Source organism: Gouania willdenowi, unplaced genomic scaffold (genome assembly GCF_900634775.1).
Source record: "Gouania willdenowi unplaced genomic scaffold, fGouWil2.1 scaffold_199_arrow_ctg1, whole genome shotgun sequence".
Classification (NCBI taxonomy): Eukaryota; Metazoa; Chordata; class Actinopteri; order Blenniiformes; family Gobiesocidae; genus Gouania; species Gouania willdenowi.
This window is the reverse complement of record NW_021144950.1, coordinates 5,073-20,588: the sequence shown is the minus strand read 5'-3', so window position 1 is coordinate 20,588 and position 15,516 is coordinate 5,073. Positions and strand designations below refer to the sequence as shown.

At 40.0% G+C, this 15,516-nt stretch overlaps 1 protein-coding gene and 1 long non-coding RNA gene across 2 annotated transcripts; both read left to right on the top strand.

Annotated features, from left to right (window-relative positions):
- Window positions 1-3,607: 3,607 nt before the first annotated feature.
- On the top strand, window positions 3,608-6,962 carry LOC114458854 (protein NLRC3-like; the record flags this gene model as incomplete). The annotated part of the gene is made up of 4 exons (XM_028441233.1): window positions 3,608-3,614; window positions 3,814-5,608; window positions 5,683-5,743; window positions 6,798-6,962. Coding segments are annotated over 4 exons (2,028 nt in total), but the record flags the coding sequence as incomplete, so codon positions are not given.
- Window positions 6,963-10,910: 3,948 nt separating this feature from the next.
- On the top strand, window positions 10,911-13,849 carry LOC114458855 (uncharacterized). Its single transcript, XR_003673167.1, has 3 exons — window positions 10,911-10,969; window positions 13,579-13,684; window positions 13,790-13,849. It is a non-coding gene; the product is annotated as an uncharacterized LOC114458855 (long non-coding RNA).
- Window positions 13,850-15,516: the final 1,667 nt, after the last annotated feature.

Sequence of the window (15,516 nt, the reverse complement as noted above, 5' to 3'; positions counted from 1 at the left end):
ATAAATCTTCTCTTCAAAATGGTTTAGTGAAAAACAGCTTCTCTTGCTTAGTAAATATAGGAATATACAACCTGACTCACAATACCACTGCTTCAGTCAGTCAAAAATGTAAATTTAAATAAAAATTTATTAATAAAGGAGCTGAAATTGAGAAGGAAAAAAACCCAATAGCTTCACTAGTTTGGTGGAAAGACATTAACAATATTGTAACAATAAAATATCACAGTATTTAGCGTTAGCATCACAGTGTGTAGCATTTAGTGTTAACATCACAGTATTTAGCGTTAGCATCACAGTGTGTAGCATTTAGTGCTAGAATCAGTGTGTAGCATTTAGCGTTAGCATCACAGTGAATAGCATTTAACGCTAGCATCACAGTGTGTAGCATTTAGCGTTAGCATCACAGTGAGTAGCATTTAACGTTAGCATCACAGTATGTAGCATTTAACGTTAGCATTACAGTGTGTAGCATTTAGCATTAACATCACAGTGTGTAGCATTTAGCGTTAGCATCACACTGTGTAGCATTTAGCGTTAGCATCACAGTGTGTAACATTTAGCGTTAGCATCACAGTGAGCAGCATTTAGCATTAGCATCACAGTGAGTAGCATTTAGCGTTAGCATCACACTGTGTAGCATTTAGCGTTAACATCACAGTGTGTAGCATTTAGCGTTAGCATCACACTGTGTAGCACTAACACTCATCCAGCCAGTGTGTTGTTAAACTTCAGAGCTCCAGATATCTGTTGTGAAACTCAGAGCTTTGACATCTTTTATCTTCTCTATTGTGCGTTTACACTCTTTACCATGATACTCAGGTAGTGCTGTCTGTCTCACACTCATATCTTCAGCTCATCATCTCATGACGTGGAGATGGATCAGGACACAGTGAAGGAACAACATGAGATCCAGACTGAAGCTCAGAGGTGAGACCAGAGCTCAGCACTCACACCTCTGTACATCAGTGTTACACTGTGTGTGTGTGTGTGTGTGTGTGTGTGTGTGTGTGTGTGTGTGTGTGTGTGTGTGTGTGGTGTGTGTGTGTGTGTGTGTGTGTGTGTGTGTGTGTGTGTGTGTGTGTGTGTGTGTGTGTGTGTGTGTGTGTGTGTGTGTGTGTGTGTGTGTGTGTGTGTGTGTGTGTGTGTGTGTGTGTGTGTGTGTGTGTTCAAGGACCAGGAAGCAGCTCACACCTGGACCTGGACCTGGACCCAGCTGTATGTCCTTTAGAAGTGACCAGTCCATGGACAAACACATTTACTTCAAAGGAGGTCCATCTATTGACCCACAGTGAGTCCACATAAAGAAGGTTGCTGGTTGTCTTCCTGATGGTCCAGGGGCCTCATTTGTTGATCCGTTCATAGAACTGGTTCGAAATATGTTCAGACCAATGAAATGTAGAATGTGCACCAGTACAAAAGAATCAGTATTTACGAAGCGTGTGGACAGAGGTCGTATACACAGCAGTGTTGATTCATCTCTCAGTCCATGTGGACTAAAGTGTCAATCACTTTTCTTTGTTTTCACACTAAATACAGTCACCAACTATTTCCTCAGTCACTAGTTATTATTATTAATAATTATACATTATTATAATTAATTCACCACCTGATAAACACTAAACTTTTACAGCACATTTTCCAAACACTAACACACTTTAGGACCAATGCTTGTTAACAATATAAAATAAACTGTATTAATCTCTGATCAATGAATGGATCATATACTGTGTGGTAAACAGAGGAGATAAACACGTATATTTATATAAACATATTATTACTGATGGTTTAAACACATGGAGACTGTGATCATCTCAATAAAAAGTACAGGATACTTTACAGTTTTTTATTGCTAACAATCATTGGTGGAAAGTGAAGTCACATGATCTAAACTCTAACACATGTCCATCTGTCCAAAGCACAAATGTTGTTAATTACTGTAAATGACTGATTTAGTCTTTATTACATCATATACAATCATTTAGAACCATCAAAGATCTTATTTTATAATCAAACCTGACATAAATCATTCAAAGTTAAAGATCATATGTATTTAATGTAATGTTCTTTGTTGTTAGTATTGTGTAGTTCAGTGTGTGTTTCCATGGTAACACTATGTGTTAGTGTTGTGGTTCAATGAGCTTCTGTTGAGACGTGTATGAAGTGTTGAGTTGATGATAAGATTAACTGTTGATCTATGGCTCAGAGACATGGCCCTTGAACAAGACTCTGGCTGCAAGAATAGATAGTTTTGATAGCAGGGCTCTCAGAATCATTGAAAACATCACGTGCACCCAACGGGTGTCCAACAAAGTGCTAAGAGCCCACACATGTCAGCCTAAAGCGTCTTGCTTAACTGCGCTGGTTTGGCAAGGTCCTCCACCTACCTCCTGACCATTCGACGAAAGCCATTCTCCAGTTTGACCCAAGGGCAGTAGGTTGGATACGGCCACGAGACAAGCCCCGCACACAATGGGTCGACATCATTATAGGCAACCTCAGACAACACAGACTTGCCGTGGAGAATGCAGATCTGCTGGCATGGGATCGCCAGCTTTGGAAGAAACTGGTTCACCTGGTTGGCTCAACGCAAAGGGATGGGAGACTGCCCTCACCACAGGAGCCCTAGTTAGTTAGTTTAGTATGTGTATGGTGTTTTCATGTTTATTTATTATTTTTGTATATATACAGTATCTATATTTTTTATGTTTTAAATGTTTTCCCTTAGTGTGGTGTGTTAAAAAGCCAGGGTGAAAAGTGGCCCATTAAGAGTGGCAAGCAACCCCAATCAAAAACCCCCACCCAGCTGCCCTATCTGGTGGAGTGGGGGGTGAACAAAACTCAGCACTTTTGATGGACTATGTTTGTTGTTTGAAGTGGTGTTGATGTAAATCTCAGCAAACAGTGGAAGGTGAAAGAGAAAAGGCTTTGTAGGAATGGTCTCCAGTGTGTAGGTGAGTCTTAGACATTGTGATCTTCAGATTTGTGAAGGATTGAAGACAAATAAAGCCTCAGTTCAACAGACTTGTTCTCCTGTTCAGTGGAAACATGCTGAGATGTTCCACACATGAGCTGAGCTCCAAAGGCTGCTCCACACTCACTGCACTGTGGTTCTGCAGGACATCACCCACTGTAACTGATGTTCACATGATGTTAGCAGAGGTTCCTGTGCTTTCCTCCATCTGCTCCTCAGCATGTCTGAGTGTCTGTGTCTTCTCCACAGCAGCTTGGAGGGTGTGGATGGTTCCTCTGGAGCTGAACCTGACTCCATCTTTACGGTGTGTACGTCTGCAAAGACACTAAACCTGTGTCAGCCTGTGATCAAACCAATGTACACACACACACACACACACACACAGATGATTGGAGCAGACCTTCACTCATCACCTTTAATGTGTTTGTGTTCCAGCTGCTGGAGGACAACATCATCAGCTTTGTTAAGGCTGAACTCAAACACATGCAGAAGATTGTGGATGGAGATGATCCAGAGTGCTCAGAGAGTCAGATGGAGGGTGAAGATGAGGAGCAGAGGAGGAGCAGGGAGGCCTTTCTGAACATCACACTGTATTTCCTGAAGAGGATGAAGCAGGAGGAGCTGGCTAAGCGTCTGCAGAGCAGTAAGAGCATGTGAACATCTTCACTGTGAGGAACATCACATGAAGGACACAAAGCTGGCTTTTCTTTTTCAAAGCATGATTCAATCAGTCACATTTAATCTGAGTAACCATCCAGACTGAGAACATCACACACTTTGATCTCCAATGTTCAAACCTGCTTTTACTTCTCCACTCTAACATTAAGTTTGTCTTCATTCAGGAACAAAGGCTCATCAATACCAACGTGAGCTGAAGTCCAAGTTGAAGAAGAAATTCCAGTGTGTGTCTGAGGGTGTGGCTAAAGCAGGAAGTCCAACCCTCCTGAAGGAGATCTTCACAGAGCTCTACATCACAGAGGGAGGGGGTGGAGAGGTCAACCAGGAACACGAGGTCATACAGATAGAAACATCATCCAGGAGATCAGACACAGCAGAAAGAGCCATCACACTAGAAGAGCTCTTTAAAGCCCCTCCTGGAAGACCTCGACCAATCAGGACAGTGATGACAAAGGGCGTGGCTGGCATTGGGAAAACACTCTTAACACACAAGTTCACTGTGGACTGGGCTGAAGATAAAGCCCAGCAGGAGGTCCACTTCACATTTCCATTGAACTTCAGAGAGCTGAACGTGCTGAGGGGGAGGAGCTTCAGCTTGGTGGGACTTGTTGATCACTTCTTCTCTGGAAGCAAAGAAGCAGGAATCTGCAGCTTCCAGGACTTCCTGGTTTTGTTCATCTTGGATGGTCTGGATGAGTGTCGGCTCCCTCTGGACTTCCTCAGCACTCAGACCCTGACTGATGTCTCAGAGTCCACCTCAGTGGAGGTTCTGCTGATAAACCTCATCAGAGGAGAACTGCTTCCATCAGCCCTCCTCTGGATAACCACACGGCCTGCAGCAGCCAATCAGATCCCTCCTGAGTTTGTGGACATGGTGACAGAAGTCAGAGGGTTCACTGACCTTCAGAAGGAGGAGTACTTCAGGAGGAGGTCCACAGATAAAGAGCAGGTCAGCAGGGTAATTTCCCACATCAGGATGTGTCGTAGCCTCCACATCATGTGCCACATCCCACTCTTCTGCTGGATCACTGCTACAGTTCTGGAGGACATGTTGAAGAGAAGAGAGGAGGGAGAGCTGCCCAGGACTCTGACTCAGATCTACAGCCAATATGTAGTCCTTCAAAACAAAGTCAAGATGGTGAAGTTTGATGGAGGAGCTGCCACAGATCCACACTGGAGTCCACAGAGCAGGAAGATGATTGAGTCTCTGGGAAAACTGGCTTTTGAGCAGCTGCAGAAAGGAAAGCTGATTTTCTATAAGAGTGACCTGACAGAGTGTGGCATGGACCTCAGAGCAGCCTCGGTGTGCTCAGGAGTGTTCACACAGGTCTTCATAGAGGAGAGCAGCCTGTACCAGGACAAGGTGTTCACCTTCATCCACCTGAGCCTTCAGGAGTTTCTGGCTGCTCTTCACGTCCATCAGACCTTCATCAGCTCTAAAGTCAACCTGCTGAAACATAAACCACTGAACCTTCCCCATAGTGGAGGTCAGCCTGACTTTAACCTTCTCCATCAGAGTGCTGTGGACGAGGCCTTACGGAGTCCAAATGGACACTTGGACTTGTTCCTCCGCTTCCTGCTGGGTCTTTCACTGCCGACCAATCAGAGGGTCCTACAAGGCCTGCTGACACAGACAGGAAGTGACTTACAGACCAATCAGAGAACAGTTAAATACATCAAGAAGAAGCTGAGTAAGAGGTTGTCCACAGAGAGAAGCATCAACCTGTTCCACTGTCTGAATGAAGTGAATGATCACTCTCTGCTGGAGGAGATCCAACAGTACATGAGATCAGCAAGTTTCTCCACAGAGGAACTGTCTCCTGCTCAGTGGTCAGCTCTGGTCTTCATCTTACTGTCATCACAAGAACATCTGGATGTCTTTGACCTGAAAAGATTCTCTCCTTCAGAGGAAGCTTTTCTGAAGCTGCTCCCAGTGATCAAAGCCTCCAAGAAAGTTGAGTATGTGACTACAGAACATGTCTTTAATTCTGTCACAGACAAACATCTGTAAGGTTTCTCTGATTCTTCATCAGGTTGAGTTCCTGTGGTCTCTCAGAGAGAAGCTGTGCAGCTCTGTCCTCAGTCCTCAGCTCTCAGTCCTCCAGTGTGAAACATCTGGACCTGAGTAACAATGATCTGCAGGATTCAGGAGTGAAGCTGCTGTGTGAAGGACTGAAGAGTCCTCACTGTAAACTGGACTCTCTCAGGTCAGTGGGATCACATGTTCCATCAACATTGTCCTGTTCCTGGTCTGAATGTTCTGAATGTTAATAACCACTAAAATTAAAACATTGCAATTGTATAAATTAATACCAATCTATGATAAAACCACAGGCTGTCAAAGGTCAAACTACAAGAGGTGCAATCGTATCTTTTTAAGACAGCAATACATGTTTTGTTATTGCAATTAAATAAATTAATTTATTTTATTGCATAATTGTGACCATCACCAGCTCTCCCTAAGGAAGGGTAAGAAATACTTTATTGGGTGAGGGTGTGGGGGGGAGGTGGTGGGGGGAAGGGAGCAGGGAGGAGAGATTCAAAGTAGTAAATGTAAAGTGTGGGGAAGAGTTGATTATTTTAAAGTGAGAGTGAGATGTGAAGTTGTAGTTGTGTATATTGTGCTTATGTTGTTGTGTAATCAATCCAGTCTGGTGACCAGTGTGAAGCTTAGGTATAATGGTGGTGGCTGTGGACAAAGGGAAGGAGTGAGTGGTAATACAGGTATTTAGGATCAACGTGTCTAAAGTTAAGCCCACTATGAGTTTTATCCCACAGTCTAAGACATGTCAGTGCATCGTAGACCGATGTATGTGCAAGAACCACTCCTGCAAACCCAAGCGCTGCCCTGGACCCGAAAATGCAGCCAGGCTAGCAGAAAGAGTGGGGGCCAGGGAGCCCAGACAACCCCCTCATGGATGAGGAGCCCTCCAGACGCCCCTGAGACCCCAAGCCGAGAGGCAGCAACCGCCCCCCACACACACATCCGAGAAAGCACCAAGGAACCGAAGACCCAACGCACCACGCCACCGACCCCAACCCCCAACCCCAAGGCCCCCCACCAACATCCACCCCACCAAGCCAGCCGGCCAAGCTCGCTGGGGCCTCATTTCGAAACACCAAGCCACCCACCCCAACCCCGCAACAGATGCCAGCACCCCCCAGTGCGCCCACTCCCCACACCAGCGAGGCAGGCCGCCCAGGGCCAGCACACACCGAGGACAGTCCCCAAGGCAACCAGGCCACACCCAAAGGGAAGAGGCACCCCCACGCCTTGCCGGGCCGACACTGCTCGAAGAGACCCTCCAAATAGAGCCCCCAGCAACACGCCCCCAAAGACCCACCGCCCCGCCATACCCGATTGCACCATCCTGATGTATTTGTACCCATCCATCAACAGAGGAGCCGGGCCGCCACCCGACAGGTCCAAATATGTGATCCTACCCACCTTCCTGTTCTGGTGCCTCTCCATTCCCCAATCGAGAGGAACTTCCCTATCCCCTGTGTGAATGTGTGTGTTTAGTAAATGTATGAGGTGCAATTAAAAGAAAGGGGATGGAGGGGAGCGGTGCTCCCCATCCAACCTTTGTGTATATATGGGTGTGTGGTGCAATAGCTCCGGAGGGTGGAAGTGGTGGTCGTACCCTCTGGGGGGTGGTGTGTTGATGTGTGATTAACATTGGAGGGATTGGTAGGGCAACTTGAGGTGGGAATGTCGCCCCAGTGCCACTACTCAGTCGCCCAGGCGGCGGCCATCTTTGCAGATCATCTGTGACTTCATCCAGCAGCGGATCTAGGTTCAGTTTAATTCATTCATTTAAGTTTGGTGATATATTTAAGCCTAGATATTTAATTGTGTTTGTGGGGGAGGGGTATTGTGGGTTTTGGCTTAATGGATTACATGAATTTTTTGTTAAAAGGGAGGATTGACGATTTTGACCAGTTAATGGAATAGTCTGATAGTTTAGAGAAGCTGTTTATTAGTTTAAATACTTCCTCTAATGAGGATGGGGTTCTTCCAAATTGAGTAAAATATCATCTGCATAAAGATTAATTTTGTGTTCTGAGATGAATAACAGAGTTCTGACGAACAGCTGCTGCGAGAGGTTCAACGAATATTGCAAAGAGCAAAGGTGAGAGTGGGCAACCTTGTCTGGTTCCCCTCTGCAGTGTGAAGCTTTGGGATGTTATTTTGTTTGTGGTTACTGAGGCCTTAGGTTTAGAGTATAGGGTGGAGATCCATTGTATGAATGATTTTCCAAAGCCAAATATGCCAAGGACAGCAAGGAGGAATGACCAGTTGACTCTATCGAATGCTTTTTCTGCATCAAGTGACAAGATTATTGTTTTCTTTTTAGAGTTCTGTGCCATGTTGATCAAATTAAACAGTCTTCTAACATTGTCTGTGGAGTGTATTTTTAATTGACTGTACTACTTTCTCTAACCTGGAAGTGAGTGCTTTGGAAATAATTTTTATGTCTGTGTTAATAAGTGAGATGGGACGGTAACTTGAGGGTAACATGAGGTTTTTGTCTGGTTTAAGTAGTAATTTAATGTTTGCTGTATTCATGTGGCCTCCTTCGTAACCTTTATTTTTAATCTCTGTTACTACTCTGAAAAAGAGCTGAGCCAGCATTGACCAGAAATGTTTTAGGAATTCAGCAGGGAACCCATCTGGACCGGGTGCTTTGCCTGTCGACATGCTATCCAAAGCATTTTGTAGTTCTTGTAAGGTTAATGGTGAGTCTAAGGTGGTTTTCTGATCTATGGTGAGCTGTGGTAGGTTTAAGTTATTGAGGAAGGTTTTAATATCTTCAGGGTCAGGGTTTAAGTTAGATGAGTAAAGATTTTGATAATAATCATGAAAAACCTTATTAAAGTCCTGAGGTAAGTTTAAAGTTTGACCTGAATTGTCAGAAATTGCTGCTATAAAGGAATTGTCTTTGTTGTGTTTGAGCTGATTTGCTAAATATTTGCCTGATTTATTAATATAATCAAAGTTTTTGGATAGCAATTGTTTCAAAATAAAAAGTTTTGTATTTTGGAGTTTTCTGAACAAAAGTTCTCAGGAATTGTTAACATTAAACTCACTGAACATCTGGAGACACATAACATCCTAGCTGATGAGCAGAATGACTTTAGAAAATGTAGGGCCTGCATTGATCATATTTATGTTTTATCATCTGTGCTGAGGGCCAGGCTGCAAGAGGGAAAACCAACATTTGTCTTTTTGTTGATTTCCAGAAGGTTTTTGACTGGATCAACAGGGATCTTTAATGTATAAATTACTGAATTATGGCATTACTGGTACATTCTATGATGATGTCAAATCACTCTATAAAGCCCCAGTTGCATGTGTGCAGATCAATGGTTTAAAAACTGGTTGGTTCTCCACCACGTTTGGTGTAAAACAAGGAAATGTGTTGTCTTTGTTTTCCCTTCATATAAATAATGTGGTAAATGAAATTATGAAAGCTAATCTGGGTATTTGTATAAATAACTGTAATTTAAGTCTTTTATTGTCTGCTGATGATATTATTTTTCTGGCAAATTTACATAATATGTTAAATATTTTAAATACATGGTGTAAAAAATGGCCTGTCTTAGTTTATACAAGTTCCTAGGATTGATCTTTAATGACTTTATGAGTTTTCAAGAGGGAACAAAGTTTTTGGCTGAGTCAGCAGGAAGAGCTTTGGGCTGTGTGAGAACAATGACTATAAAATACAGTTGTCATGTTGACAGTTGTTACTGTTTTATTTTGAGGTTTTGGGTCGACTCTCAATACAGTATCTACTGACAGTTCTTTTGGTTTTATGTGATATGTTTTTATTTGGTTTCACTGTTTGTTTTGTGTGTGCGTGCGTGTTTATGTTGCTTTTTATGTAATATTGTAAATATTTGTATTTAATATTGTCATTTATTATTGTAATGAAAATGAAGGAGACCCCAGTCAGAATAGTTCCTGCAATAAGTCAGGAGCTAATGGAGCTCAATAAAATCAAATGAAATGAAATTAAATAATTTTTATTAATATAATTTTTAACAGAAAATACACATTTTAAAATCCCCATATATTTAATGTTTTTGCTTGTAAATTTATCACACTCTCTCTCACGTACCCCCTGCAGTACCGTTGTGTACCCCTAGGGGTACGCGTACCCCCATTTGAGAAACACTGTAATAAATAATCGACTAAAACATAAAGCATTAGAGTTTATATATTTTTGAAATATTCAGTTAATGTTGATCAACCTGATATATGATGGTATTAATGTTTGTAAACACAGACAGACAGACAGATTAGATGTGATCAATACGTTTGATCATATGAATTCTGATTGGATTTCAGCCGAGGTGACCAAATAGTGTAAATATATATATATATATATATATATATATATATATATATATATATATATATATATATATATATATATATATATATATATATATAATAGTGTATAGTTTAGTTTTTATTAATCAGTGAAGATATAAATATAAGTTGATATAGTTTTTGTTAACATGTATTTTTATTAAATTATTCATTGCTTAGTTTGTTGTCACTTTAAAAACTTTAATCAACAAAAACTATGATAAAATGTTTAGTCGACTAAATGAACAGTATAAAGTGCAAACCTCCATCAAGCTCTGAACCTCCTCTTCACAGATATGATCAGTTATCAATGATTAATGATCCTGATCATGGTACCATGATCATTAACACTTTAAAGGCTTGGAACCACATTTATATCTCATTAATAAACATCCAGTAGGTCACAATGTATGACACACACTTAAAAAAAAAAAGACAATAAATCAATGAAATGCATAATCTGGATCTGATAAGGATGAAACTCAGTGGGATCATTGATTAACCACCCAATATAACTGAGTCACATTTTATACAGATCCATCAATTACAAACCCAGATATGAATTATTATGATGATGAGAGATAGACATTTTTTATCTTTGAAACTGATCAGAATCAGTTCATTGATCAGGAGTCCCTCTGGCAGAAGAAATCTTTCCCCCTTGGTGGAGGTAATAAAGCAGATGAAGTGTACGGCAGAGGTTTGAATCCTGTCAATAATGTGATGATGATTATTATTATTATTAATAAATGAATGTCTTTCTCCCACAGACTAAGTTTCTGTGGTCTCTCAGAGAGAAGCTGTGCAGCTCTGTCCTCAGTCCTCAGCTCTCAGTCCTCCAGTGTGAAACATCTGGACCTGAGTAACAATGATCTGCAGGATTCAGGAGTGAAGCTGCTGTGTGAAGGACTGAAGAGTCCTCACTGTAAACTGGACTCTCTCAGGTCAGTGGATCACATGTTCCATCAACATTGTCCTCACTGCATGAAAACTGAGATTATCCACCCTGTGAATGCCTGATAATTCCTGTAAACGCCCAGGATTATCAGCAGTTCACTGAGAAGTCCCCCCACCCCCACTGTGAATGTTTTTCTATAATTAGCATTTCAATGTCTCGCCTGCCTGACTGAAACTAACCAACCATTGGAAGAAACCACAGACAGTTCAGAAGTAAAATCACCTGTGATTGGACAGAAAGTCCCTCACTCATTGGTCACCGTTGGGATGCATGGTCATATGCCCCTCCCATTTTTATTATAATACAAATAATAATAATTATAATATTAATGATACTAATAATTATTATTGCTAATATTATTTAGTGAGAACATCACAATAACAGTTTATTGAGAATAAGAGACACAGGAGGAACATAATGAAAGTAGAGCTTTATTTATTAAAAATAAAACAAACTTTACACTGTGTCCCTTTGTCTGGGTCACACACTAAAACTTGAACTCTTGGCAGCTTCAGGGTCATAAAAAGATGGAGCAGGTCTTTTGGGCGGTGGTCCATAATGCAGTCTTTTGTGGTGGGTTGCTTGATATTTGGGCTCATTTTCCAGTTTGTTCTGTAATTTTGAACACAGAGCAGAAAGCTCCAGGCTTCTGAAGGATGGAGACCATAATATATATAATAATAATAATCTGTAACCATGGGTAGCCTTAATGTGTCATTTGTGGCAATGCATGGAGGCTCCTGACTGCTGGTCCATTTATATTCTAGTTTACAAATGACAATTTGCGTACCCCTAGGGGTACCATACCCCACTTTGGGAACCTAGGTTCTATGTTGTTAACACAACAAAATATTATGTGTGTGTGTGTGTGTGTGTGTCAGCCATTTTGTTTTTCCCTCCAAAATGTCACATAATAAACCACAATGTACAAAAATACTAGGAATAGAAGCTTTGCTCTGTGCACATGCTCTGTGTAACATCTGTTCTGTTGTCTTTATAAATCTGATCCTCTTCCTCCTCTGTCTGCTGTGAGCTGAACCTTTAATGGCTTCTGTTTGTATCCAAAGGTCTGGATGACTAAATGTGAAGTTCTTCCAGACTGTCTCATAGTATGTCTTACATGATACTGGGAAAAAGAAAGGCAACAGGCATAAATATGTAAAATAATAACACCACAAACAACAAAACAGATTATTTTCCAGATTAAAGTTACTTACATATAAAGACTCCAGAGTCCACTTTACACATGTCTGAACTTGTAATGAGAGTTTACATCAAAGTCACAGGTGAATTATGGGACGAGCTCAGTCTGTCACAACAAATAAATAGTGTCAGATACATACATTTATTTACACTATTTTATATTAAAATCGTATCCTAGTATGTGTTCATAACACTTTTTGTTTCCCTCTGAGTTGTGTAAAAAAACAATATTTAACTGCAATAAATCATTTTCTCACTCTTTTCTTTCAAGCATCAAATATGTTAGTCTTAAAGTTGTATTGAGCTAATCTAAAGCTAATCAAAGTGTATAAATCAAACTACATAGAACAGTAAAACATATTTTAAACACATGCTCATATGAAACAGAAGCTAACAACAGAACACGCTACACATGGCACAGTCTGCTAACTTACTACTGTTCATAAAACTCTTATCAAACTCAAATATCAAAACTACAATGTCATGAAACTCTTTATTTGATAGAAACCTATTTCTGACATATAAGCTGTGTTTCTGACTATAAACATACCTGAAAAGAGGAGAAATGATCACAAATGTGATTCAGTCTGTTTCCTCCATCAGGAGTATTAGTAGAATGAGGAAAACAGCACGTGTGGGGGCGGAGACAAAACCAATCGATCCCAGATAGTCTACCTCAGAACACTCAGTGGATCACAGATAAACAACAATAACAATAAAGAGACAAGCAAATCATGTGTATTTAACACTCTTTTAACACTTTTAACTGTCTTTTAACATTTAACTGGTATTTAAATATTTAAACTCATGAAAAATTACAACAAAAACAATGCAAAAATAAAAACAACACAAATACACAATAACTCCAGAAATCATACATTTTATAGGAAAAATACACAAAAGAACAACAGAAATGCACAAAATGTCTCATAACATAAGACAACAAATAAACACAGAATGACAGAAAAACATACACATTTACAGAAATACACAAAAGTGACTTTAAAAAACACAAATTGGCAACACAAGTACATATTATGACTCCAAAAAAACATACATTTTACAGTAAAAATACACAAAAGGACAAAATAAATGCACAGAATGTCTTTCCTATGTTAACGCTCAAATTGGTCATTATTCTAAATTCGGACTGGAAGTCACATTTACCTAATTCAGATTTAAATTTAATTCAGAATAAAATGTATTAGGAATTAAGTGTTTACAAGGTCAGTTTGAAGAGGAATTTACTTTTATTCTGCTTTAAAGAGGAATTAAAGCTCCATACAAACATGTTGGCTCTCAGAGACTTGTGTGTCTTTACAGTGGAGACAGTCCTGATTTACATTTATATAGATCACAGTATGGTCATTTACATGTGAAAACCTTACCCAGTCCTAGAAGCTGGGGGGAGACTTTCTCACCTTGTGCTGTGAGTTTACGACAATTCCTGGCAGTTATCTGGAGCTGACTGGAACTTCCTGTTTACTCAGAGTTAACGGTAATTTACAGTGACGGAAACTGACGGAAATCCCACTTTTCATGCAGTGCCTGTTCCTCGTCTCCTCACTTGTTTCCTGAGTTGTGGATGTTTTTCTGAATCCAGTCTGTCAGGTTGTGTCATCACAGAGGTGGGCGGGGCTTCTCTGGCAGCAGCTTTGAGCTCCAACTCCTCCAGTGTGAGAGAGCTGGACCTGAGCTACAACCATCCAGGAGACTCAGCAGTGAAGCTGCTCTCTCAGAGACTGAACACGCTGAGGTGAGACACATCACAGCAGCTCATCACATGTTCACATCAATCCCCATCACATGTGTGACAGAGAGCTGTATCAGAGGAATGTGATGAAGGTGTGAGAGGTGGGACACTAAAGGAGGAGGACTGGGACAGGTTAGAGGGATGAAGGACAGAGATAAGAAGGTAGTGAGGAGTGAGGAGAGGCTGATGGAGAACTATGAGGAGCTGATGAAGGAATGAGAGAGAAGATCAGAGGAGGTGGAACCAATCAGTGAGGATTGTGTTCATACAAAAATATAAATATATCTTATGAAATTACATTTAAATCTTTTCTCTGACACAAGTTATCAAGTCAAAAAATTAGGGATGAACCGAAATGTGAATTATTGACTGAAAACTAAAATAAATTTCCAGCTCTGAATGTTACTAACCACTAAAATTAAAACTATGCAATTGTATAAATCAAAACTAATGCTTCAAATCATCAATCAATAAAAGGTAGGGTAGGGGATTTTTTCCAGATACACTTTTTAAGTTTTTGGTTGAAATTTTCTTAATGTTCTGACAGAAATGAAGATCTTATGAGCTCTGAAAAAGGAACAAAGAAAATCCATCATGTGTAGCAGCTGTAAACCTGTACAAACGTTGACCAATGAAAAAAGATGGTTCGTTTTTTATTAACCAAAACGCATCATTGGTGACGAACTTAAAACAGAGTTTTTAGTCACGTTTTTTAACATACAGTTTATAATGATAAAGTTCAGTGTTTACTTACTGCTGAATGAGACGACCTAGTTTCTACACAATACAAACAATGAGCTTAGATCCACTTCTGCAGCAGCAGTGCTAATGCATGTGAGTGAGACAGAGCACAGAGGGGAGGGGGGTAAGCTACATTCAAAATCATGCTAGCTTTAAAAAAACACCTCCCCTGCCTTTAAAATATGAAAATATTTATTTACCACAGACATTCCAACAATGCATAAAATAAAATAATAAAATGTTTAACTTGACCTACTCATACAATTATTAAAACCGAAATATGTATGTTTTTAAAACGTTTTACATTTATTTCAATCTGTAGACTTATGTTACAAATATCATTTTTTAACAATTGTTAGAGTTTTTGAGCTAACTCTCGTGTTCAGTACCTGAGATTTCATACAGAGAGACATAGTCAGAGGTTTTGCTGAATCAATCAATCAGTTTATTAGAGATGAACAGAAAATGAATCAACAAGTCATAACAAGTCAATAGAAGAACAGACACTCATCTAAAACACAGCTGTGGTCCTCAGGGTCTGCTCACTCCCTGGACCCCAAACATAGATTTATCAGTGTTTTTATAAATTTAGAAATCAAATGATCAGCTCCTTGTAATTAGTTAAAGATGTCATTTACTGGTGATTTAAAGCAATACAAATTATGTTTAAGATTTAATGATTTATTCATTATTATTGATCATTTAGGGGTCGATGGTGTCTGTTTGTTTAATTTATTTAGATATTTAGAACATGAGTTGTTTAATGTGTATTAAGTTTAATTTTAGAATATAATTATATTTATTTGTTAATGATTTAGACTTTGTACATTTTGGGT